At 41.5% G+C, this 27,198-nt stretch overlaps 2 protein-coding genes across 6 annotated transcripts in view; one reads left to right on the top strand and one right to left on the bottom strand.

Annotated features, from left to right (window-relative positions):
* The first annotated feature begins 4,819 nt into the window (after positions 1 to 4,819).
* On the top strand, positions 4,820 to 12,695 carry TSSC4 (tumor suppressing subtransferable candidate 4). 5 transcript variants are annotated; one of them, XM_033154399.1, is made up of 4 exons: positions 4,820 to 4,911; positions 8,777 to 8,887; positions 9,395 to 9,465; positions 10,665 to 12,695. In XM_033154399.1, the coding sequence occupies exon 4, from the start codon at positions 10,751 to 10,753 to the stop codon at positions 11,783 to 11,785; it is 1,035 nt and encodes a 344-aa protein (XP_033010290.1). In that variant the 5' UTR covers positions 4,820 to 4,911; positions 8,777 to 8,887; positions 9,395 to 9,465; positions 10,665 to 10,750; the 3' UTR covers positions 11,786 to 12,695. The 5 variants fall into 5 exon arrangements, with proteins under 5 accessions (XP_033010290.1, XP_033010282.1, XP_033010261.1 ...); XM_033154391.1 differs by having other exon boundaries at positions 4,837 to 4,927; XM_033154370.1 differs by having other exon boundaries at positions 4,849 to 4,975.
* Positions 12,696 to 17,579: 4,884 nt separating this feature from the next.
* Positions 17,580 to 27,198, bottom strand: part of TRPM5 (transient receptor potential cation channel subfamily M member 5) — a 35,513-nt gene continuing 25,894 nt past the window's right edge. Inside the window, exons 17-25 of the mRNA XM_033174220.1 lie at positions 25,383 to 25,641; positions 24,905 to 25,023; positions 24,649 to 24,781; positions 23,902 to 24,076; positions 22,338 to 22,506; positions 20,634 to 20,812; positions 19,857 to 19,989; positions 18,445 to 18,517; positions 17,580 to 17,648 (exon numbers count right to left, since the gene is read on the bottom strand). Coding sequence (XP_033030111.1) covers positions 17,580 to 17,648; positions 18,445 to 18,517; positions 19,857 to 19,989; positions 20,634 to 20,812; positions 22,338 to 22,506; positions 23,902 to 24,076; positions 24,649 to 24,781; positions 24,905 to 25,023; positions 25,383 to 25,641 — 1,309 coding nt within the window. The remainder of the gene's footprint in view (positions 17,649 to 18,444; positions 18,518 to 19,856; positions 19,990 to 20,633; positions 20,813 to 22,337; positions 22,507 to 23,901; positions 24,077 to 24,648; positions 24,782 to 24,904; positions 25,024 to 25,382; positions 25,642 to 27,198) is intronic.

Raw genomic sequence — 27,198 nt, 5'->3', positions numbered from 1 at the left:
ACTTAAAAGTGGTGTCACACTAGAACCAGTCATATGGTTTTTGACATCTCCACAGCAGATGAGACATCATACAGTGCTTTTTTCAGTTCACATCAGAAAGGAATGGGCTACCATTGAAATTGTGTGTGTGTGTGATCATTATGAATCAGCACTTGAGAAAGGAAAAGAGAGGAACATTAACAATAAGGGGGAGCCTTGCTTTAGGATAAGCATCATCTGGATTCTCTGAAAGAATGTTGCAAACTCCTGTGCAAATTTAGTTGGGTGTAAGCCCCATTAGACTTCTGAGAAAATATGCACAGTGGTAGCCTGTGACATGCCTAAAGGCATTTCTACACTAGCCTTTTCCTCTTGAAACCATTGGTTTGCAGTACAGTGGTACCTCGCAAGACGAATGCCTCGCGCAACGAAAAACTCGCTAGATGAAGGGGTTTTGCGATTTTTAGGTGACTCCCAAGACGAATTTTTCTATGGTCGTGCTTCGCAAGACGAAAATTTCAGTGCATTCCTATGGGAATTAAATTTCAATGCATTCCTATGGGAGACGTGCTTCGCAAGACGAAATTTTCGCAATACGAAACGACTTGCGGAACGAAATAATTTCGTCTTGCGAGGCACCACTGTACAAAGTTTCATTAACAATCGGGGATGGTTTGAACAGGGGTTGTGTGCTGAAGGCCTGTGTATAGTGGCAACATATACACACATATGGTTACAGATGTATGCCTTGTAACACTGGTTCAAATGGATGGAATTAATGGGTGAAAAGCAAAGCCACTGCAAATTGCATAGGTGGCCCATTCCAGGAATCCCTATCGCAAATCTGTATAAGCTGTACTTTCTTATCTGGCACAATAGTAAACCTAAAAGTGGACTCGTTCTAATGAATCCATGTGTACTGCTCTGTTCCCATCCTATTTTGCCCTCCAGGCCTCTGTGGTATATTATTCCGTGCTTCGTGCTGCTCAGCCAAGCTACTTTTCTGCACCTGGGAACTTGAATATTGCGCTTCTGTGTCCCAATAAAGAAAGTGATTCCATGTCCTAAGTTACAGGAAATTGTCCGAGAAGAGGCATACTCTTTCCCCCACCCCCGCATCCAGCTACTCAAACTAGAGCAGAGGGCCGCATTTGGCTCTGGCCATATGCTGCAGAATGCTAATGGTTTAGCCAGCCCATCTTGGCTGGGAGGGCTTTGGGCTAACACATCTGGGGGTTTTGTGGTCTAGCAAAAAAAGAAGAAGGGTGATTGGTCCCAAGAGATATAGTTCCTCTTGTTATGACCATTCTTCCTCAGCAGCATTCAGTGTGTTGCATTTTGCTTTGCCTCAGTTGCTTCAACACACTGTTTGGAGGAAATAGCTTAACCATCTGCTCTTCTCTGAACATCTCCAACTTGCTCTTTTTTGGGGGTAAGGAACTAATACCAAAAAGCTGCAGAAAACTAGACGTTTGCTCATCTTATCAGCAAAGTCACTCAAAACACACACTGCATATCTCAAAATCCGTTGCTATCGCCTCAATCTCTCAGGGCATTATGTTTTGACTAGTTCCTCAGGCCCTGATAAGGAAGGAGCACTGGCAAAGAGGGAGTAAATGCAAAATGCAAAGAAGAACAAGACGCTAAGCCTTTCACACTGCCCTTTTTGCCTGCAGATCCCAGCACCTGCCATTGAAGTGCATCTCTCTGCCTTTAACTGCTGCATAGTAGGAAGAAAATTAGTCTGTTCTACATCCTGTAGAAGGATGTCATCATCATCACTGCCAGACTTTCTGCTCCTCTGGGTGGGTGGGTGCTTTTAAGGTTAATGGCGTGCAAAACTCATGAGAGGTTCCTACCAAACCTTCACCTCCACCTCTCCATCCAGGCAAGTGGGAGACATTATCATATTCCAACCACACAAAAGCACTTGAGGAGAGCAGAGAGCAGACCTGGGGAAGGGCATGGTCTGGAGGGAATCCTGGGGGCCAGAAAGAAAGGTCTGGGGGGGACCACATGTGCCCCACCCTAAAGGGTCTCCATAGCCTTGTGATGGCATAACCAAGACCTGTGTACGTTCGCCGAAACCTAGTGCCATCTCCCACCAGCACTTTTCTTCTTGTCCCATGGCCATAATTTGTTGGGGTCAAATAAGGTTGTGCTTTTCCCAGTCCAGACAGATGCATGTTAGGAGTTTGTGTCTTCATTGCTTCAGTATGCAGGGGGGACACTATATCTTGAAACCATGGGAGAAATGATTCACATCCACCAATCTCAAAAGTGTTTGATTCACGAAACTGCACCTTATCTCCCCAAACTGCTGCTCTATGAACGTCTATTATGTCACCATACATAAACACTTGATTTTCAGTATGCTGTGCATGGAAGTATTAAATGGACCTTAGTCTGGGCAAATCCTACAATACTGCTTTGAAAACAACAACCAACCCTCCCTTTTAAAGGAAGATGAGAAAATTTTAATTCTCATCATGTCTGTTGTTACTGCTGGCTGTATCTGGGACAAAAATGGCTCACTCTACATAAATTACTGTAATTAACAATCCTCCAGAAAGCATATAAATTGAAACTGATGTTACAAATGAAAGACAGCAGTTTGTATTACAGATGACTTCTCTGTTTTTTTAAGACTGTCCTTGGGACCATAATTATAGCTTAAACTTGAAGACATGTAATCTTACAGGGGCCTTGTTGGTTTCCTTTGATCTTCTACATCCATCTAAAACATGTCCAGGACAAATGTGTGCATTTGCTAAGTCCACACCATACATTTAAAGCACATTCCAAAGAATTCTGGATCCCCCCCCCCACAAAAAATAAATAAATCCTGGGAGCTGTAGTTTGTTGAGGTGCTGGCAACTGTAGCTCTGAGGGGAAAACTACAGTTGGCAGGATGTGTTAAATGTGCCCTAAATGCATGATGTGGGTGTGGTTCCCCTCCCCCTGTTTAAAACAGTGCAGAGTACAAACCCTCCCATTTTTAATACTTGAATATTTGCATCAGAACATAGGAGATATGGTGCCCATGTGCTATACTTTACAGAAGACAATCTTCTATTGGGAGGGCCATCAGAGGGTAGGCCTCTGTTTGAAGCTGTCATCTATTTGAAAGGCTGTCCAATCCAAGTCTTGTGTAAAGATAATCATAAGAAAGAGCAGCTGATTAAACAGGTGCACAGGTCAGGTTATGTGATCAAAGTCTTTCCCATCTCTGTGAGCTGCTTTCTATATCTATTTTAATTATAGTAATTAGTACACTTAATTTATTAATTGCCTTCAAGGCAATTTACACATAAAATAATTTAAAAGCTAACATGTAAATTTGGACATGCAAATTGCAGTCCTCTTTAGTTCTCTGCTTTGGTGATGCACTTCCTCTTTTGGGGGGACACCCTAATAGGAAAAAAGACTAGTACATTAGCTGGGATTGGGGTGTGCCACCTCCATGCAGAAGCCTTTAAAAATGTGGTTTTATATGTTTTGCTCCTGGAGGTTCTATGTTTCCTTTTGATAGTTTTTAAATATATATATTAATAACAACAACATCTTCAGAACAATAAGGAAACAAGTAGAGCCTCAACCTGGAGCTTGCTTCTAGAGCGGTGGTTCCCACCCTTTTTAAGTATTATTATTTACTAAATTTATTGACTTTTTGGCCATGCCCCACCTAAGTATCTCTAAAATCCTGATGCCCACCCCCATGACATATAATTCTTATTATTCAAAAAGTGAACTCCTATTCACATTGTAGAGGAAGCCTAAGAGGCCATTCACTGTTAATAACTCATTCTCGAATTACCCCCTTAAAAAACAAATCGCCTCCCTGTGGGGCGTGTGCCCCATGTTGGGAACCACGGTTCTAGAGCATTAAAAGGTAAATAAATCACATGGGCTGGGTATATTTAGACTATCCTGGCACAAGTTTCCTGTGAAATCATTTCCATGCTAAGCTACACATATAGCTTTGCCACTACATCCTTCTGCAAAGATTTCTGCACCCCGGGGAAGTGTGAGGGAGGGGTATCGAATACCACCATGGGCGTAGCCAAAGGGGGCTCCCCCTCCCAAAATCAATAAAAATCAATAAAAATGCATAGTTAACTGAGGTTCTGCACCCCCGCCCCCAACAAAAGGCCTGCCCCCGGAACAAAAATCCTGGCTATGCCCATGAAAACCAGGTATACACACCTCGGCAATCGTTACCTGGCCTGGAAGAAATCTTAATGGCTTTAAGTCGTATTGTTAGTTATTCGGCAGGTGTGCAAATCGTGTGCATAAGCAAACAAAGAAAACGTGATTGAGATGCAAGCATACACGAGAGTAGCGACGTGGGATGGGCAGGCAGATATTGCGAAATCGCTCGCGTTGAGTCCTGGATTTCTAATAGCAAATGATAAATATATCCCTCAAGTAGCAATGAGAGGTAAGTCCAGCTCAGTCGTCCAGCCCCCACCTCCTCAAAAAGTCCCCGCCCCCTCCGATCAACTTGCTAGCGTGCAACTGTCAGAGACGCCAACTATACAGCACACGCTTAACTCAGAAGCAAGCGGGATTACAACCGCAGACTTAGAACTCTTCTAAGTTTTCCTAACTCTACGGACCATGGAGGCGCCCACTTCACGCCAGAAATATCCCTCTAACCGCCGCCGCCAGACGACGATAACAACAATAATATAAAGCACTACAGTTCCCAGAATGCATCGGGAGTGGAGGCTACGAGGAGGACGAGGCTAGTCACTGGGCCGCGTTTTAAGCGAGATGCCTTCTGGGATATGTAGTTCACCCGACGGGTAGCTAGAGTAGGGTTCTACAGCGACCCGCGAGGCGAGAAAGACTCCATGTCCCGGCGTGCGCAGGGAGGACGGCGCGGAATACGGCAGGCCGTGGCTGGAATTAAGCACAGCGACGCCGCGGGTGAGGAGAAGCGGAGGTGGGCTTTGCTCGCGGGGAAGAAGTTGATGCGTTTGGCGGGACGGAGGTAGGAAGGTCGATGGCGGGGAAGAGTTCTGAGGGGGAAAGAGACGGGCTGCTGTTTCTTTCCCATCGCAGGTGCTGCTCATTCCACGCGGGAGGGAGAGGACCGGCGTGGGGGTGTCTAATGGGCCCTGAAGACCAATCATATTGTTTCCCAAACTGACCACGGGGAGCCCCATGGGGCTAATGGGCCTGTATCTGTTCCCTGGTTGCATTTATACTCATCCCCACACGCGCCTTTTTCCTCCAAGGAGCTCGGGGTGACGAGCATGCTTTCCCTCCCCCTTTTCATTTCACACACACATACACAACAACAACCCTGTAGGTTAGGACGGAGAGGAGGTGGGCAGCCCAAGGTCACCCGGGGAGCCCCGTGACCGAGTGGGGAGGATTCGAACCCAGATCTCCCAGGTCAATCGTCCGACACTGACCATTACACACCACCCAACCAGCCTGGTCGCCAGAGGTACGAGGCCTCTGGAGAATGGGGCCGTTTATGGTTAATTGTCATTTTCCTCGATGAACTGCTTTTCTCTGCTCCGGAAGCCATGTAAACTAACAGTCTTTGGCCTTTTCTTTTTTTGGATAATTTTTTATTAGAATTTAAAAAGAGAGGTGCAAATATTATTATATCTTTTTTTTGTCCAAACTACAACATTAATCTAGATAAAATCACAGATCCAGAGGAAAAAGGAGAGAGAAAGAAAGAAAGAAAGAAGTAGAGAGATAGAAGGATTAAAATATTTTTTAAAAGTTAAAGAAACTAAAGAACTCCAGATTCTTCATCTGTCAGCCATATACAGGGTGAGTCCTTTAAAAGAGGCCCGTGGATACAGAGTACACAAGTTCCACGGGGCCTCTTTTAAAAGACTCACCCTGTATAAATTATTCAACTCATCCACTACAATATAACACCCAGCAGGACTATTTTCTTTAAATCAACATTATCTTCAGCCTTCAAACCCAAATGTCAATATTTCTTTTTCATGTGAAAAGTCTGTAAGAGGTTTCCAATCTTTAGTAAATGTGACTAAATCTTTAGTTAACAGTGACTGTTCTCTGATTAAACATGTCCATTTTGCCATCCCAGCTAAGTTCAATAAGTTTAAGTCATACTTGCCAAATAATGAATTTGGAGGCTTGGGTCTATTCTCTTTTTAAGCATGTGGGTGGGTGGGTGGTGGTAATAATTCTGCTGTTGTGAGCCACCTTAGATGAGGCTTCAACATGATAGTGGGTTCTGACCGCCCCTGCTTGAAGACCAATGATATAAATCAGTGACGATTGCTATACAGAGCTTTGGCTCAGTGGAATAGCACCTGCTTTTTCATGCAGAAGGACCCAGGTTCAACACTTGACATCTCCAGGTAGTGCTGGGAGAGAATCCTGTCTGAAATCCTGGACAGTCACTGCCAGTCAGTGTAGACAATACTGAGCTTAGATGGACTAGTGGACTCAGTATAAGACAACTTCCATTTTCTTTTTTTTGTGGCAGCAAATTTCGTAAGTTAACTATGCTCTGTATAAATATGTGCATTTCCCTTTTTGGCCTGCTTTGAATCTACTACCCATCAATTTCACTGGGTCACTGAGTGGGAGAGATTTCTTTCAGTTTTGCCTCCCCTGGGTTTCTACCCTCACCCTATGACTGAGCTGCAGCACATGAGTCTGTGCTTGGCTTGGTTTTATAGCCTCTCTTTCCCAAGTATTGGGGCAAGAGATAGCAACTCTAGATGAAAACACCTGAAAACATCAATAGCCCTGATATTTTGCATTTATATTGCACTTTGGAGTGTTCAAAGCACTTACAGATTTCTCATAACAGCCTTATAACATCCATGGCCCTGTTCACAATAACTGTCAGTTAATACATTTTTAACTTACTCTTAACTCTTGTTTTGCATCCCTTGAAATTTATAAGTAGTTTGCTAATGCTCAGGGCAGGCTTATTGATATGTTTGGATTGAGAAAAAGTAATTTCCTCATAGCTCATGTTGATTAGAGATGAGAGACTTGGGGAGGCGGGAATTGCCTTATTTGTAACAAGTTACAGTGAGGGGGGAAAGTATTTGATCCCCTGCTAAATTTGCCCGTTTGCCCTCTGATGAAGAAATGACCAGTACATAATTTTAATGGTAGGTTTATTGTAGCTGTGAGAGACAGAATAACAACAGGAAAACCCCCAGAAACCCAGAAGACAAAAGTCAGAGATTGATGTGCATTATAATGAGTGAAATAAGTATTTGATCCCCTATCAACCAGCCAGATGTCAGGCTACCTGGTATCTTCACTCTATGTAACGAGCTGAGATTAGAAGCACCTGCTGTAATCTCAGCTCGTTTTTACCTGTAATCCCAGCTTGTTACAGTACCTGTACAAAAGACACCTGTCGACAGAAGCAATCCAGCAGATTCCAAAGTAGCCACTATGACCAAGACCAAAGAGCTGTCCAAGGATGTCAGGGACAAGATTGTAGATCTGCACAAGGCTGGACTGGGCTACAAGACTATTGCCAAGCAGCTTGGTAAGAAGGTGACAACAGTTGGTGCAATAAGTCGCAAATGGAAGAAACACAAAATAACTGTCAACCTCCCTTGGTCTGGGGCTCCATGCAAGATCTCATCAGGAGAACAGTGATGAAGCAGCCCAGAACTACATAGGGGGAACTTGTGAATTATCTCAGAGCAGCTGGGACCATAGTCACCATGAAAACAGTTGGTAACATGGAACTGGTTGGTGACCGTAATAATAATAATAATAAATTCAGTTGGTAACACATTACGCCATGAAGGACTGAGATCTTGCAGAGCCCACAAGGTCCCCTTGCTCAAGACAGCACATGTACAGGCCTGTCTGCAGTTTGCCAGTGCACATCTGAATGACCCAGAGGAGAACTGGGTGAAAGTGTTGTGGTCAGATGAGACCAAAATCGAGCTCTTTGGCATCAACGCAACTCGCTGTGTTTGGTGGAGGAGGAATGCTGCCTACAACCCCAAGAACATCCCCACCGTCAAACATGGAGGGGGACATATGCTTTGGGGGTGTTTTTCTGCTATGGGGACAGGACACCTTCACCGCATCAAAGGATGATGGATGGGGCCATGTATCGTCAAATCTTGGGTGAGCACCTCCTTCCCTCAGCTAGGGCATTGAAAATGGGTCAAGGATGGGTATTCTAGCTTGACAACGACCCAAAACACACAGTCAAGGCAACAAAGGAGTGGCTCAAGAAGAAGCACATTAAGGTCCTGGAGTGGCCTAGCCAGTCTCCAGACCTTAATCCCATCAAAAATCTGTGGAGGGAGCTGAAGGTTTGAGTAGCTACCCATCAGCCTCGAAATCTTACTGAATTGGAGAGGATCTGCAAAGAGGAGTGGGACAAAATATCTCCTGAGATGTGTGCAAACCTGGTGGCCACCTACAAGAAATGTCTGACCTCTGTAATTGCCAACAAGGGTTTTGCCACCAAGTACTAAGTCATCTTTTGCAAACGGATCAAATACTTATTTCACTCATTATAATGCACATCAATCTCTGGCTTTTGTTTTCTGGGTTTCTGGGGGTTTTCCTGTTGTTATTCTCTCACAGCTACAATAAACCTACCATTAAAATTATGGACTGGTCATTTCTTCGTCAGAGGGCAAACGGGCAAATTTAGCAGGGGATCAAATACTTTCCCCCCTCACTGTACTTTCTTGACTTCATTTTCTGAAGCTTTTTGCTCTATCATATAACTCTCTGTAGGCTGGAGTGCAGGGGAGCTATTTATTTATTTGTTTATTTATTTATTTTGGCTTTCCCACAGTTCAAATAACAGGGATCAAGATAGTATGGAAGATTCTGAAGGGGTCTTGTCTATTCTGAGAGAAGCCATCCTATTTGAATCGTATCCTAATCAGAGCGCTGCAAAGAACCTGTGAGTCTTTTCTTTCTGGAAATTATTTTTTCATTTTTCTGTTTACTGTCAGTAAGAAACAGCCAAAACCTCCCTTTGGGGGCCAAAACAAACCAACCAGAATCCACATAATATAGATATGTTTTGGGACATTTAATTTTTGCCCATTGGCTGTTAAACTAATGTAAGTTAGATTTGGTTCTGTTCTTCTGATTCACCACAAATGACTTTTGGATAACAGGGTAGCTTATTTTAGTTGATGTAACAATTTAAATGTTCTTGCACATCTTACACATCTATGTAAGTTGCACATTGAAGTCCAGTACCTGAATAGCTGTCTTGATGACCATACAAAATATGCAAAGATTCTGCTTTCCAGCCTTAAGAGAGGATTATTTGCAGATATTATTGTTAGTACAAGGCTAGAGGCCACACCTACCAAAACAGCAAGTACTATTAATGTACTATGAAATTTCAGCTCCACTTTATTTATTTGCGCTGATGATATGTCCAACCTCTTACTGCCAGGGTACAACATCTGAGAACCTTGGTGGCTTTAACTGACCCAGAGGATGGAATACTGTTTCAGACTCCAGATGGTGAGTGGCTAGTAGATTTATCCATGCCTGTTTACCGTCACCATAAAAGAGCTTTCTTCCGGTACAATTCTTCCCTTTTAGGGAATTGGTCACTGGAGACTAAGGAAAATGCTGTTAAGGACCACTGAATGAGCCTAGCACATGAATGGATTGGTGGGGGGTGGGGATGTCAGACTCAAGAGATAGAGCATGATAAATATATGATAAAACTGGTGTTTGACATGCACACAAAGGTACCATAGAAAATTCAATGAATCTGGAGCATCTAGTCCCTTTGTCATTTTTGTAAGGCATTTTAGGAACATGTAAGAACAAAATGTTGTTCTTGTTATATTCCAGAGTTGGATAGAAGTCTGACAGTACCACATCAATGCAGATAGTAATAAAAAGGAACCATTGAGCTACAAACCCAGTAGAAGCAATTCATTATTATTATTTTTACAAAAGGAGAAAATGCCACTGTTGTACTAAATAAGGTTTTAGTTTTGAAATGAGAAGCAAAATCTTACACAACTATTCAGGGGCAGCGGAAATTTAGTACTACCAGACTCAGAATTGTATGTCACAGATTTTATTAATTTGTAAGTATTAGCCTAGAAGAGATCACATTTCTCTGTCTTATGCAAGTGTTTCTTCCTTGCCTCATTTAAGACAGCTGATCTTTAGTGCCAGAAGACACTCTTGGCAGGAAGATACTGATGGATCATCTAATTTCTGCAAAATTATCAGTTAAAACTAGTGTTATAGTCTGTAAATCTATGTTCTGGCCTACTGCATGGAAAATTGCTCAGCTGGCAATTTCTGAAAGTATATTATTACCTGTGCTATGTGGAAGAGGATACAATGAATGACAGAAATGGTTTTGTCTGTGTAGCATCCCATAAACATAAAAGTGCTTTGACCTATTCAGGACTACAGGACTACAGAATTTATTTCAGAGAATTTACTAATTGGCAGTGCTTAACACGTTACAGTGTGACTGGTTTATAAAAAACCAAAAACAACTCCAGAATCTGAGACAGTAGCTGAGATGGGCTTTTCCTGCTAATCCTTTTCTCCCTCCACCCCTTCCTTTGTATTGGGTTTTTGTTTTTAGAGTTCTTGAAGTAAATGAAGGGCAGGTGTCATGGTATGGTTTCCTTTTCACAGTTGAACTTCACTGGTTTTTTTGTTTTTGTTTTGTTATGTTTTTGTTCCAGGCTTTAAACTCCCCAGGCAGCTGGAAAACCTAATTGGCTGCAGCAAGGTCTAAGACAAGTTAGTATAAGCAAGCAACTGCCCAAATATGGGTGATGAAGGTGCAGGTGAACCTTTCATGGGTATAGTGGCTGGCGGGGCCACCGATTACGAGGGTGTCCTTCCTTCAGACACAATTTCGCTGAGTGATTCAGATTCAGATGACTTTGGGTTTCCAGGCGATGCTGAAGTTGATACTGTATCTCCTGAGGAATCCCTTCCCTCTGATGATGTGGGTTGTAGGTCAGATGAAAGCGGTGACCCTTTACACAGCAACCAAAAATCACCTGTGCAGCCATTTCACCTGAAAGGCATGAGTTCAAGCTTTTCCCAGCGCAGCCAGAGCATTTTTGACTGTCTGGAAGGGGCAGCCAAACGAGCAGTGCCCTCAATGGCCGAAGATAATGTAATTGATGGAAGATTTAAGCGGCCTCTGCCTCCACCCAACATTTCAAGCAAGATTGCTTCAGAAAGCCTTGGAAGACAAAGCAAGCCACCGCCAGCTCATAAAAGTTCTCCAGCAGTTCCTGATTATGTTGCTCACCCAGAACGCTGGACCAAGTACAGCTTGGATGATGTTTCAGAGTCCAGCGATAAGACCAACAGGTCAGTTGCCATGGAGTTCCTGGAGGGCTTGAAGAAGACTAGAGGGGAACAGAGGTCAGCCTCTCCTGAAAACTACACCCCATCCTTCAATCAGGATCCCTCCAGTTCTGGTGCTGGAAGGATTGTCTTTACCAAACCCACAAAAGCAGGCTCAGATAGGAAAAGAGCTGCTGCCAAGGAGGATGAAGAAGACAAGCTTAGTGATGCAAACCAAGAACCCAAAGAGAACCCTCCAAAGAAGCCTAAGACTCAGAACAAGGAGGAGGGTGTACTAGACCCTTTAGATATAAAGGAAGCAGAGGATTGGAAACAACCAAAACTGGAGGAGTTAAGTGTTCAAAGAGGATCTGGCATAGATTCTTCTCAGGCAGATGAAGAGACAGTGGTGGGGACCATGGGATTCCATGGTAGCAAGAAAAGGAATAGGAAGCATTTCAGACCCAAAGCCAGCAATGATGAAGAGGAGGAAGAGTCATAAAGCTGGATAAATTATAGCGTTTTCTAAGAAGTGTTTCCCTAAAATTATTTTTTTTGTTGTTTGCATGCGTTTTGGCTACTTGCTTGCTTGCTTGGAGCTGTGACTTAGATATATTTTAGCATTCCATTTACTGATTCCATGATGTCCCTCTGTGTTGTAGTATCAATACTAGACAAAATTTTAGTTTGCAGTGGTGCAGTAATGTCTGCAAATACTCTGCTTGTAAAGGATCATCTCGTGGTTGTTGTTGTTTTTCACTTTTGGAACAAACCTTACAACTGCATACCCCTCCAGATTTTGTTGAGCTACTGTTTTGTTTAGTGCTTTGTGTAAAATCTTTTGACTGGTATCCCATCTCTGAGTACTGGCAAAATATGCCAAGATGCATCCAAATGTACTTGCTTGATCAAACAAAGGTTTAGTCCAAGCCCACACCTTTCCACACTGCCAATGAAAATAAAAGCACAGTAAGTAACAAGCTATATGCTGCAGAAGCACTGAAAATGGGAAGTGTCTGCATGCTGTAAAATGCAGCATGGATGTTCCCTTGTTTCTATATAGCATTGTGCTTGTTAGCAACAAATTAGGATCATGGAAGCAAAGCTTGCAGCGAACATGCACACATTTTTTAAAAGATAGAAAAGGTAGAGCCAACAAGACCAGAATAAGACTTCATTGGATTATGAAATATGAAGAATGATCTCAGCACTGAATATCCACTACTTCCGTCCTTTGCAACTGTGATGTTTCTGTCTGCATATCCAAAAGCTGCTCCCTAAAGTAAAGTGATTTCATAACAAATTAACTGGATTTGTTTGGGAATTAAAGGACTTAAAGTGGACTCTTTAACAGACCTACTATGCGATCCTTTTCATATTATCCTTGGTGTCAATAAAAAATTTAATTGCTGCTTTTTTTGTCCAAAGGTATGTGTGTTAGCAACTGGTGATGCTTGTCAAGACTTGACAGGTATTCCCCCCCCCCAACCTTACCTTCTCCCTCCAGCAACGGCTCTCTTCCACTCTGTTATCTCTGTCCATTCATCCACAAGCTGCTTCAACCTATTACAAGCAGTAGCAGCAGCAGCTATTCTGTTCTTTGGTGGTTGTAGTGGAATCAAATTGGTTAGGCTCACCTTGGGGTGCTGTGACTGAAAAAGAGCTCTTCCTATCTCATTGTTTTGGGCCCCTGACAAATTTGCTTCACTCTTGAGTGCTGGTTTATTTATTTTTATTTCATCAAATTTATACACCACTTGACTGTTAAAAAAAACACAAAAAAACCTCAAAGCAGTTTACAAAATAGATAAAGCAATAAAATTATCACTATGAAAAATTAACAATAATTTAAAACATTTGAAGAGTTAAAATAACAATAGACCAAAAAAAGGATTCACATCAACTTTCTTAGCATCTGGGTAAGATGATAAATGAAAAGTAGTTGACAAATTAATAGTATTTATAATCTGAATCTTTCCAATTTTAAAAACGCAATGTGGCAACCATAAGCCTGCCAAGTAATATCTTGTAGCACAATGATGCTGAGATTCCAATATGTCTCTAAGTAAAGGAACTTCAGAACTTTTATTATTTCAGTCTGCAAGATGGGAGCAATCTGCATAAATGTTTGTCGCCTGCATTTTATTTTTCTCCCTTATGAGCTACTTAAGTGGCTTTGTAGAACAAGCTAACTGCAATCATGAAGCATTGTCATTTCCAACATTACCTTACACTTTGGTGCTTAATTTATGACACATCTGCGTGCTTTAACATTTTACACATCTGTGTTTTTGAAAAAGCACCAGATCTCATTTTGCTGGACCTCTTGGTCAGCACTTCAGGGGAGTAACAGCTAGCTTCCACCTAGCGCCACACACACACCCAACACACACACTCTGTGGTGTGTTCACACCCACCCAACCATCTTATTCCAGTGGCAACTTCCAATGACCTCAGACATGTTTGGGAAATGCAGAATTCTAAAAAAAAGTTGGTCTGTTTCAATGCTGACTAGGTGCTTGTTTCTTACTTACGTCAATCAACCTGCAGCTGCAACTCAAAACAAGTAGCTGTATTCCATGAAGGGAGACATTTTGTCATCTAACAATATGGCATTGAGCATATGCATGTGACATTTCCAAGGTTATATCCTGGACATGTTTTTGGAATAGTCCTTCACATGGAAAGATGTACCCATTTAGCTGAACGTTAATTTTTCTAAACTGTCACAACGGCTAAACTCTGGATTTCTTTATCTGATGGCCCAGTGAGAGGTAGCTTCTGAGGTCCTATTTCTTTACTACTAAGAAGTCCATGCTCTTTCAGAACTATCAGATGTAGGTCCCTTGTGGCCAGACAAATTGCTTTCACCCCCCAAAAGGTGAGATAATGTGCATTTTCTGCATTGTTCACCTGGCGTGGGAATGAGGCAAGGTTATTTTTTTCCTTTAGCAGCCATAATAGCTGCATCACTATCAGAAATAACAGCAAATGAAGCACTTTCTGATTCTTGCATCTCCATGCTGGGAAGACTTACCTGCTTGCAAGCAAATGCTAAAGGTAAAATAACAATGCCAGATTATTGTGGCAACCTCGCCTGCCCTTGTGGCTGCAGTAGGGATTAAGAGAGCTTGTTCAGTAATAGTGTTTTACTACTGCCAGTAGTAAAGACTGTTGTTGCAGGGGTTAGAACCTTGCTGGGAAGAATCTTCTAAAGCAGCTCTCTGTCTTACAGGGAAACCTGATGATCCATTTTTTTAACGGCAGTTGTGATAAGTGGCAGCTTAAAGCTGCGGCTTTACAACCATAGTGCTATTTTCCTCAGTAGTACAGAGATCTGTCGAAGTAGCATACTGGTTTATTTGAAAATTAATACTCAGTATCATATTGGGTTTTTTAACTAGTCCACATGCAAAAGCACCTTAATAAATTAACTATTTACTAGCAAGTTGTAAAATCCAATTTGCTTGCTACAGGTTGCTGTCCTTAAGGACTAGTGGGTATCTCTGCTCACAATCTGAGATTACACAAACTTTTAAGAGACCAATTAAAACAATTGTAGGGTCTTTCTCCAAGTCTAGGGTTTATTTATAAAATTAAGGCCCAAGTTTAATGCAGAAGTTTATTTGAGTTTCCACACAAAGAGGGCATATATAAATTTGCTAAGACAACAGTATTCCCTTTGGGTGTCAGCAGAGAACAAGGGCAATAGAAGCTACTTGATGAGCCCAGGCAAGATGACCAGTGAAGCGCTCTTGGAACTAACCAGCAACAATAATATGAATCCAAGCTTCATGAAAAAAGCAGAAAATATGGGGAAAAGTAAAATTGAACACCATTAATACCTTGTGCAACCATCTTCAAGAAGGAAAAAGTATGTGCAGAATGTATTTTGTACATATGTTGATTACTGTTGCTAAGAAGGTATGGAATGGCCTGGCATGAGTGGTTTATTTGCATGGTATAAATTTGAACAGCAGCACAAGTTTAAATATTGGACTGCTGAGAAGGTGATAGATTATTGGAAGGAATCAGTCAGCATTTATAAGGCTAATAAATTGGATGCAATGTTTCACCATAGGCATTTTATATGTTTGGTACGGAACACAGAGCAGTACTCAGCCATCAAAAGAAAAACCCCTTTAGGTAATTGAAGACTGTGATGAATATGTCAAAAAGTCAATCAAAAACACAGCAAAATGTTTGATCTGCTGCAAGTAGTGTTAGTTATCGATGTACATCATGTCATCTTCAAACTGATGGGTGCCTTCTCCAGCTTCATTGCCTTCTGGTGCAGGCATTAGATTTGTGCCTGTGGTTATGAAACCTATGGAGGTTTTTGGAATAAAATCACTGGTTAATATGAGCAGGTATGAGGGTTGTTTTAGGCCAGACAGTTTTACTAGATATCTGCAGAGCTATTTCCTTATAATCCCTTTCATCCATGGTATCTGGGTTTTCTTTTAAAAGAAGGGGGGAAATCATTGAGAAAGTTTTCTTACATTTTGTGCCTATTAGAATTCCACCACCAAACATCCATATACTATCTTACTTGTTTCAGTTGGGCAGATTGATTAGCCTGTAGCAGCAAGAAGAGGAAAAAATATTGCAGCACCTTAAAGACTCATCGGATTTATTGTAGCATAGGTTTTCATGGATTAGAGCCTACTGCATCAGATCCATGAAAGGATTGTCCTAGTGTTGCACACAGACCAAGATGGGGGAAAGTTTGGGGAGAAACAATAATGAAATGCAGAGATGTAAGGCCTGACATCTTTCTTGTAAATTACTAGCTATGCTAAGTTAACACCTGTAGTTATTTTAGGAAGCAAAGGTTTCTTTCCAGTTGATGGTGTTAAAATAAGCATAACTAGGAAGATAGCATCTTTGGTTACTGCTGCTGTGAACGGGTCACTTGCATAAATGCAAGCTTTGCATAGAAATGTCACAGACTTTCCTGGCCTCTTGCGTTTCCTGGCCTTTGACTTCACTGTCTAGAATTATTCTTCCTCTGCAATGTCTGGTTTGCCAAGTGATGATAAGACCAACAAAGTATTTTCTTTTCGGCAGCCTGACACGACTTCCCCTCTGGAATTTGTCACTATGGAAGGCATTGGATTTAGCCAAATGAAGCAGAAATCCATTAATCTCACAAAAATGCACATTAATCTCATGAAGAGACAGAACAGACATTTTTCTATCCAAGGGCAAACAGCAGGACATTACACCATCACATCTGATTAAATGGGCTTTCGTCCACAAAAGCTGTTTGTTGTCTTGGACCTAGAGGGCCTATGTGGGTGTGGGAACTCCAGTGCATACAGGACTTCCTTCAAATGACATTGAGCGAGGGAAGCACCACATACGGATGCGGTCTAAACCACTGAGCCTCTTGAGCTTGTCAATCAGAAGGTCAGTGGTTCGAATCCGCGTGACGGGGTGAGCTCCCATTGGACTGTCCCAGCTCCTGCCAACCTACAATGTTCAAAAGCATGCCAGTGCAGGTAGATAAATAGGTACCACTGGGGCGGGAAGGTAAACACCATTTCCGTGCACTCTGGTTTCCGTCACTGTGTTCCATTGCGCCAGAAACAGTTTAGTCATGCTGGCCACATGACCCGGAAAGCTGTCTGTGGACAAACGCCAGCTCCCTCAGCCTGAAAGCGAGATGAGCACCTCAACCCCATTTGACTGGACTTAACCATCCAGTGGTCCTTTACCTTTTACCATTTTTTACATATGGATTTAAGGTGACTAGGTGAAAAAGAGGAAAAGGTTCCTGTACCCTTAGAGCTGTGCAGCAGAAGGAATTTCAGTAGGTGTCCACTTGTTATGCAATCAACACCTGCTGATTTGACACAACTCTTAAAGGCACAGGGTGGCTGTCCTCCCTTTTGTCTGGCTGCTGTATATGCATAGAATTCCTTGGATTACAGGAATCTCAGCTATCAATTTCATAGGTGGGAAAACTCTACAACTGAGCATTTTGATCTGTACTGCTCAAACTGTGAGTCCGGGGTATAAGGTTCCAGTGGAAATATTTATTTTCAGAATCATTCTCTGCACCTTACTCACGTGTGTAGTTCATAGGTTGTCTGTTGCAAAATAAGCTGTTGTTGCTTAAGGTGTCTGCCATTGAGGAAAGGGTAACTGTGCAGTAGCAGATCTACAAAAGAAATGGTTTTGGTATCACCACATCTTCCATTACCATTCCAAATGACACACTGGCATTGCAATCGTAAAGAGGTGTGGCAGATTTGCTTGCGATTTGAACACATTTTTAAAGCACCAATTAATCAGCTAAAGCATAGCTTCACAGTTGCATTTTTAGCTCTGTTGCTGCTGGTAAGGACTTTGTCGCTAATCTACATTCAGCCGTTGACTTATGGACCTAGGTCTTGGGTGCCATTTGAATGAAAAATATTGAAGGCAACTTGCTGTATCTGCACTTCTAGTTTAGTAGGGATGTGAAGGGCAAGGGAAATCCTTGCTAAGGTTCAGATTCCAAACTTTAGACCAGTGTTTTTCAACCACTGTTCCGCGGCACACTAGTGTTCCGCGAGATGTTGCCTGGTGTGCCGTGGGAAAAATTGAAAAATTACTTTATATATAGTCAATATAGGCACAGAGTTAATTTTTTTAACATTTTTTAACATTTTCTAATGGTGGTGTGCCTCATGATTTTTTTCATGAAACAAGTGTGCCTTTGCCCAAAAAAGGTTGAAAAACACTGCTTTAGACCATAGATTGAAAATGAAGGCAGGGATAAAATTGGACTGGAAAGTTTCCTCACTAAAGTGGGAAAATGAAGAACTCTTGACTGTCTGATGGACAAAAATACCAGTTTGAATGGCAGGGTGCCTGATCTCTGCATTATCTGTCAAGATCAATAAATGTAATCATTATAATTTATGTCATTTAAAGATAGGTTAACAAATTCATATTAGCATATATGAGGAATTCCTTGACCAGATATTAGTTAATCAACACATCAATTCTATTTTGTCCAAATAAGCTGAGGCATATTATCCTGTTTATACAATGCTTTGTAAACAGATTTTGGAAAGAAATGTGCAATTAAATCCAAGGGGGGAAAAAACCTGTAGCTAATACCCTGCATGAACAAAAGCATAGCTGAGACACAAGAAAAAGCATTCTTACCTGTGATTCCAAAGATCTAAGCCGTTTCTCTTGGTCTTTCAAACCATTAAAGTACTTTGAAAGATTGTTCACCCTGTTTTGATGGGGGGGGGGGTGGAAATCAAAATGGTGAGCAAAGAGGTAGGCACTAGAGGAGTTTAGATACACATTTTATTGGATCAAACATGGATTAGACTCCAGGACACAACTGGGACAGTGGCCATTGGGTCTGTTGCAAAGGATTCATTCCAGTGAAAGTAAGTTGAGAGTAAAGTCCTTCTTTAACGTAACAGTTAAATTGTGTAAATAGGGCGGTGGGATTGAATCTACTTTCCCTCCCCCTGGCCCCGAACTGGCTCACACCTGCCTATACTGACCCTGTTTTTCTACCTGCAATCCTTGCTCCCCAATTTTTGAGCAAGTGTGCAAATTGTGGTCGTTGGTGTATGTCCCACATGTATACAGGAGTTCATACAGTTGAAATCTCCATGCAACCCTTGCTAAGTTGCAACTCCTCCATGGGCTTTCATCGGCTCCCATCAGTGATTCTGTGGCAGAATACATCCTCTTCATCTGGCTTGAATGCATGCTGTGTTCCTTTAGTTGCCATGCAAAATCTGTTTTCTAAGTACAGTAATTGTGCCCTGAGTAATTTGGAATGCTTTGGTTACCCACTTATCATAGGGAAGGAAATGCTTATCTTCTGTCTCAGAACCAAACTAGGCACTCGCATGATGACTAAATATGTATGGACTGGTTTATAAAGCAGGAATGGTTTTGTTTGTCTGTTTTTAATTTAAATGGAGTGGGGTGGACTTCTAGGGCTGGAGTCAATCTCGGGAGAACATTTTCAGACAGTGTAGCTCAGGGAGACAAGAGTGGCTTTCCCTTCCTCTAGAGATGGGTGAATTTGTCTCTCAGTTTCTCATCAATCAGTTCTCCACATTTTCACATCACTTTCCAAAAAAATATTAAGCCCTTGTAAAAATTAATCAGCATTATAATGCAAATTTCTCCTAATATACACTTTTTTGCAATGCAATTTCCCCTAATATAATGCTTTTTTTGTAAGTTCATCTGCATGAATGTCTGCATTTTGGGCACTTTGCCCTAGTATGTGCATCTTCCTACACATTACTTGGCTGGAGAATTTCATTGCAGAATTTGGAGAAGTGCAGGTGTTGAAGCGTGATTCTGTTTCAGTTCATGCATTGTTATGGAAAATGAGTATTAGATAGGTTTGCCTTTAATGTGAACTGAATCATTTTTTCTCTCCCTTCCCTAAGATCCTCTTTCCATGCATTGATAGAAAGTAAATTCCACCCATCCAGCTTTATAACCAAATCAATGTTCACATGTTTAATAAACACAGACACAAAAGTCTGGTTAGCATCAAAACAGAGATTTGGAAGTCTCCATCCGTAGATACGCACTTGTCTGACATTTTCTTTAGTCTTTCTTCACTGCTTTCTTTCTTCTTTGTTTCCAGATTTGCCAGGTAGTTTTCTTTTTGTAGCATCTCCCACATTATGATTTTTTGATCCAGACCTCCTGGCAGATCTCTTTCTATAGTAAAATAAACAAAACAGCACAATGTGATTAAGTACTGTATGAGGGTTGGGGAATACCAACCTGTGTGTGATAGAAGAAAGTAAGGTCAGAGCCTAGTGAATCAGATTTTCCATGCAAAAAAACTATTGCTATTAATTAATACTTGAATATGTCAGAAAGAGTTGTGTTCACTCCTGGAGCTCCTTCACACGCACACTTGATATGACTGGAGCTGTGAGAGGTAATAGCTCCAGTCATCTACAGTACAGTACTAGAATGGATCCGTGAGACAACTGCAAATAAAAGCATGCCCATTCCCCCATTCTTAAATACTCAAAATCAAACTTTTAGAATGCTAAAAAAAATATTAAATTATTGAAGACGGCTGTAGTCTCTAATGCTGAGTGCTATCTTCTTCAGTAATCTGTATCCTTTAAAAATAAATTATTTAGAAAGAACATTTAATTGCTATTGCACAAAATTGATTTTTTTGAAAGTAGCTTTAGTCAAAAGTGAGCAGAACTATTGTATCAGTTCACATTGCTTAAAAGGTAATGTTTTTTAATGGAGGCAGTGCACATATTCGTTTGAGAACAATCATGCATGTGTGGACCCTCGGATTGTGCTGAACATCTTACCATTACCTCTCTACAGCTTACCCAGATGCTCCTTTTTGTGCTCTATCTTTTTAAAGATCCGTCTAAGAAACAGCTTAATGTGGTCAATAATGATGAAGGGAGGGGCAAACGCAGGTCGGCCGTGGTATTCCACAATCAAGTTGTAACGCTGAAATTTCCAGAAGATGTCTGCATTTCCCTGAACAACCTGAAAAGTGTAACTTGAACAGGGAGGGGGGAGAATCACGCCAATAAAATCTCGTGTTTATTTCTTTAGGCCATTTACATACCGCTTAAACACCAAAATTTCTAACGGTGCACATGAAGGTGACAAAAATATATGGTAGGGTAAAATCAAGCAAAATTAGTCCAAGACAGAAAACTTTCCCTATGATACCCTGCTGATGCTGGAATAGAAAGGTTTTTGCCAAGAATGTGAAGCTCAGGAAGGAGGTGCCCAGTCTAATCTCAGCCAGGAAGGAGTTCCACAGAATTGCTTCCAAAATACTGAATGCACAGCTTCTGGTGTATATAAGCAGTCCATCTGAGCCATGATGGAACATTAACAGAGACTCTTCCAAAGATCCCAGTAATTGGGCAGGGATATAAGGAGGAGTTGGAAGCAACAATGAACTATCTCCCAATATTGTATGAATCAGCTCTGAAAAATAATAATAATTCCACAACCATTTAGGGGCTTTTAAAGTAGCATCTTTCCAAATGTGTAGCGTACCTACATTTACAGTTGGAAACAACTCATTTAAAGCACCTGTAGATTACTTTAGCTTGTATTTAATGCTTCTGTTTTTGGTTGAATGTCACTCAGCTTCAGTAGGCAAGCCTTTGACTTTTATTCCACCATGTACACACATGGGGAGGTACAAAATATGTGCAGACTATAAAATGTGCCAGTTTAAAATATTTAAGGTTTGGATTGGATCCAGACTTGCCCTTTCATATATGGAAGGTTTTCTTCCCTTCGTGGGAGGGACCAAGAATCTGTAGGGGCTCCCTGCTGGGTTTCCCCACTCCAGCCCCCAGAGCCACCTCTTATGCAGTTCTGGAGGGTCCCCCACCTGACAGAGCAGGTTTTCAGGGAGGGGAAACAATGGACCACAGAAGAAATGTGGAATTGGTGAAAATGTCCTTCAGCAGGAAAGCCCCATAGGTGTTCTGCCCATGGGTAGCCTGAACCCATTGTCTTCAGATACAGTATATTAAAATCTTATCAAATCTTTTTAGAGTAATAGTGTTGATGTTTATCCATACTGGGCCCGATGTATTAGACCCTTTATATGCACGTAGCGAAGAGAAAGCTTCCCCTCTCCCACCTGTTCTAAATAATTTGTTTATATTTAATTGAATTCTGCAGTAGAAATGAAGATATTGCTTTCTTTGTCATGTTCTGGCTATAGTTGGAAAAAGCAATTACGTTTTCCAGCCCATTCTGAAGTAAATCAGCTGAAACCCATTTTAAATGGCTTGTGAATCACACTGACTGTATTAACAGTACTCCTGCTGAGAAAGTTGGGCACATCTAAGTTCCAATGAAATCAATGGCAATTAAGCACATCATTTAATATGCCAATGGGGCTCTGGTGTTTTTCTGGATTGCACTCGTTATGTGCAAAATGAGGACAGTCATCAATGACTGTCCGTGTCTATGCTGTTATTGTTCGTGCATTTAATCAGCGATTGTTGTATGCGCTTCCCTCTTTTTATAATAGGCAGGGAAAAAATACTTGCCTGAACATGGCAATCAAGAGATTCATAAGCAGTACATTTGTAACCAGCAGGAAAATGACTAAGAGGACTATGACAAGCCAGTTGGCATAGGCATTTGGGCACGACGATGCATTATCCGTCAGGTTTGCCATTGGACTCGGTGTGCAATTTTCAAAGTTCATGCGAGATGCTGTAATGGATTGAAAACAAAGCAATTGTCACTTTGGGAAGCTACTGATTGTTAGGCCTGTTAATTGCTGTGGCTGTTCTCCCTCTTTCTGCTGTTCATATAAAGGTAAACGTAAAGGGACCCCTGACCATTAGGTCCAGTCGCGGACGACTCTGGGGTTGCAGCGATCATCTCGCTTTATTGGCCGAGGGAGCCGGCGTACAGCTTCCGGGTCATGTGGCCAGCAGGACTAAACCGCTTCTGGCAAACCAGAGCAGCACACAGAAACACCGTTTACCTTCCCGCCGGAGCGGTACCTATTTATCTACTTGCACTTTGATGTGCTTTCAAACTGCTAGGTGGGCAGGAGCTGGGACCGAGTAACGGGAGCTCACCCCGTCGCAGGGATTCGAGCAGCCGACCTTCTGATCGGCAAGCCCTAGGCTCTGTGCTTTTTTTGTTTTGTTTTTTTGCAATTTCACGGCTTCAGTACCATGAGGTGTGCTTGATTTTGCATTGTTGCATAATTAGGACACTGGATTATCTTAACGAATAGCAGAGCAATCATTACAAATATTGTTCACACACACACATTCAGAGATAGAAATGACATATCTATATAATGCAAATCTCTATTATTTGTACTATTATTAATTACCTGTCCTTCACCCTAAAGTCCCAGGGTGGGTTACAACATTAAAACACAACATTAAAAACAGTTTAAAGCAAAAGGAGAGGGGAGTTCACGACATGTGGCAGCATTAGGTTTGAGAACAGAATTTGTTTAAAATAGCCTGGCCTGCTCCTTGGCCTTAAACATCAGTGTAACGTGCAGAAATAAGAAGGCAAAACTTTTCAGACTGTAGAGGTAAACATTTCCACCCACTGATGTGCACTCATAAAGGCAAATCTACAGTACTGCTCAGCTTTAGTGGGAACATTCTTATCATTAATATTTATTAAATCTTGCCCATGGGAACCCAAAGCAACTCACAAGCAAGCAAGCAAACAAACAAAAACCCACATTAAAACCAAGGAAGAAAAAAAAATATTAAAAACACCCCACCCACTTCTAAAAGGCCACAGGTAGTTAAAGGCCAAAAGGCCTGGTTATAGAGAAAGGTTTTTGCCTGGTACCTAAAGATATATAATGATGGCAATAGGTGAGCCTCCCTGGGGAGAGCATTCCACAAATGAGGAGCCAGTACAGAAAAGGCCCATTCTTGTGTTGCCACCCTCCAGAGGGAAGCACACAAAGAAGGGCCTCAGATGGTGATCTCAGGAACATTTGTGGAGCAAGAGTACAGCAGTGCTTGGGGGCCATGCTAATTGTAGAAACGATGCCATGGTTGCTTTCTCCTGTCATCCAAGTCTAAAACAACAGCAACAATAGGTATTTTAATTCCTTAACCTTACAGTCTATTTCATCCAGCGGAATCTGTCCAAATATGTGAAGATAGGGGCGGTAGAGCACCCTTCTGAAGATCCATTCCGCTCGACTGTCATCAGGATGGAGCAAGGCTTGTGTGGTCACGCCATAGGCAATGAGCCATACACTCAGGAAAAAAAGGAAGAAGAAAACATCCTTCATCTGTAAAAGGAATACATAGTCTTACACCAAGACATAGATTAGGAATGTACAAAGGAGATAATTAAGGGACTGAGATTGTCTTCTTGACAGGACTTCTCATTTCTTTATGGAACCAAGGCCCAGGCCTGCAGGGAGGACAATTTTGTGCTACATGTATGCCATAATGATACAGTGAAATGTCAATTAAATGGTAGGAAGTCATACCAAACTGCTCCCAAGCAGTTGAGCAAGGTTTCTTGCTGTTTAATTCAGTCCATGTCATTAGAGTACTTTATTACTATTACAGGCATGGGGAACCTTCCCCCAGCAGGATTTCAATGTGTCTTTGAGAATGTGCAGAGTGCCTTTCACGTGCCACTGTGTAATCACAAGTCCATGCACACACACACGGTTGGTTGATCACTTACATTCCACTCAGGTAAAGACTACATGCCCTACATGCAGACTTCACTATACCCTCCAACATTTCTCTGATGAAAATAGTGCTATCCAGAAGACCTGGGTTTGTTCCTTTGTTTTAGGAAATACTGTGCATCATTGGTTTTCATGTCCATGTGAAAGCTTGTACTTACCATTCTCTCCACAATGATGATCTTTGGGCCCAGTTGCTTATGGATGGCAAAAATATGAATCAGTCTGAGAGTGAACACCATAAAATCAATAGCAAGTACTGTGCGGCCATCTTGAAAGGTGGAATTAAACATTCTGGGGTTAAAAGAGAAAATATGAGTCAACTCCCTTAGATCTATTTCATTAACTTTGCTTATGGAATGCTGTTTTATCATACATACACGGTACCACATGCACGAAGCTCTCAAAACCACAAACCTGCAGGTAACTCCAACAATGAAGAAAAAGATGGCCACCATGTCACACTTGTTCCAATTATCTTCTACATACAGCTTGATTTTTTTCATTAAATTCATATCTTCATCAGTGAAAAAACTCTGTAAGTTAACAGCATTCATCATTTAGTATAACGCTACACACTTCCATGTCCCGTCATTAACTTAGCATTCCAAAAGTCATTTGAATTAGAAATGTCAACAATAATGTTGTTGTGTTGAGTGAAATTACCTTTACTTCATGGCTCTATAGATCTTAATAGCTAACAGTACATCTTTAATGGGCACTGATGGCTGGTGGGAACTTAGCTGCAGCACAAGCTGCCTGCTTGAGCAAAGGGTAGAGAGAAACAATTTGACTGATAGGATGTGTCCAGTAAAGGAGGGAGACGGCTTTGGTAGTGCACAAATGTGTCTATTGCACATATGAATTCCCAGCCTCAACCTGTGAGGTTACCCACCTGTCGGATTTCTTCCAAGACCAACGTAAAAACCCAAAAGTAAAGTACAATCTCCTGGATGGATGGGCCCTTTGGTGGGGGTGGTTTAAAATTCACTAAGAGGACATAGGCAAAAAGAAGGAGGAAGGCAAAGTACATGATAACATTCCCCATAAATACTGTGACAGGGGCGGTCCAGAATTTTTTCCATCGTGTAAACACAAATGTTGCACATGCTATATTTTCAGAAGCAATTTGGGTTTCTAATTGGGCGTCTCCCCTGAAAAAAAGAAAGAAAGAAGATACTGTTTTGTTTGCATTTCTGAGCAGTGGTCTGCAAAGCAATTTTATAGATTGAATTTAAGATTCACAGGCTAGCTAAGGCAGCAGTCCTATGCTCAGTTGCCTGGGAGTAAGCCCCATAGAACTCAATTGCACTTACTTCTGAATAGATACGGTATGTATACAGTTGAACTGTGATTGTCTTCAGTTTCCAGTTTCCTGTCCAAGGAGATCCTTAAAATTCTCTTTCCCCAAACTATTCAATAAACATTAAGGGTGGTAGTCAACTGAGTTTTACTTAGAGTAGACCCTTTGAAATTAATGAGCATGCCTAAGGGCCATTAATTTCAATGGGCCTACTTTCAGTAAAACTTAGCTGACTACCACCCTTAGTTACTGGAGTGTAGCTATTCAGACAATGTGCTGCTATTGTATTTTGTTATTTAAACTTCTACAGCTCCAAACTCTAATAGAGGAAATTAATATGTAATGTTTATTTATTCTCTGTCTCATCAAAGCAAGAATAATATTCAATACAACTTTGGAAAGGCAAGTTAATAAAATCCTGGCTTTGTTGAAATTAACTCTGCATCTCCCATTGACTCCAGTGATAGACTAAACTACCCCCCCCCCAAGAGAGACTCATACAGAAACAACTTTATACAGTTGTACCTCAGGTTAAGAACTTAATTTGTTCTGGAGGTCCGTTCTTAACCTGAAACTGTTCTTAACCTAAGGTACCACTTTAGCTAATGGGGCCTCCTACTGCCACTGAGCACAATTTCTGTTCTCATCCTGAAGCAAATTTCTTAACCCGAGGTACTATTTCTGGGTTAGCGGAGTCTGTAACCTGAAGCGTCTGTAACCCGAGGAACCACTGTATTATTTCAGGGACAAGTTCGTGTGATCCACCTATCAAGTACAGTACACAGCATCACAATGGCTCTACTTGAGTGGTAATCTGTCAACTAAATGATTACAAGTTGATTTTGCATATCTGTGTAAAGTGTTTTTCTACGTTCTACACTAAACTGCCTGTCAGTTATCATACTGCAGAGCATAACTATTCTTTATTTCTAGCATTTTTAACCATGCTCCAGCTGAAGATGATATCTGTAGTGTGATTTATAGTTTTTTTGTTTGTTTATTTTTTCAAAAAAGAAGACTGCATTCAGGCTTACAGGCTTGCAATCTGAGGCACCAGATCTTAAATTAGCCCAGATGGGATGGGTTTTTTATTTTTATTTTAAGATCCTCAAGGCAATTTCTCAATCTTGGTTGAGGGCTGCAGGAGCATAGCTGCTGCTAGAGTATTGATAAATATCATTAAAATGTTCAAGCTATTATAATGTTCTTATAGGGCCAAGTACTGTGCATGGTCATCCCATCCCTGTCTGCTCTCTCCACCCCACCCACCATCTTTTAAGTCATGTTCTCTGTACACACCACAGAGGAGACAAGGATTTCTTCATCCGGTGCACATTACAAGATTTGTTTCCTCACACCAGCACCCCGCTCCAACTCCTATTCAGTTAAGCTTTCATCTTAACCTGGA

The sequence above is a fragment of the Lacerta agilis genome, chromosome 1 (genome assembly GCF_009819535.1).
Source record: "Lacerta agilis isolate rLacAgi1 chromosome 1, rLacAgi1.pri, whole genome shotgun sequence".
In the NCBI taxonomy this organism is placed as follows: domain Eukaryota; kingdom Metazoa; phylum Chordata; class Lepidosauria; order Squamata; family Lacertidae; genus Lacerta; species Lacerta agilis.
The sequence above is the reverse complement of the archived record's forward strand: the minus strand, read 5'-3'. Positions and strand labels throughout refer to the sequence as shown.

Excerpts from the sequence above, each read along its gene's own strand:
- TSSC4 (XM_033154399.1), top strand. The coding sequence starts at position 10,751 with ATGGGTGATGAAGGTGCAGGTGAACCTTTCATGGGTATAGTGGCTGGC.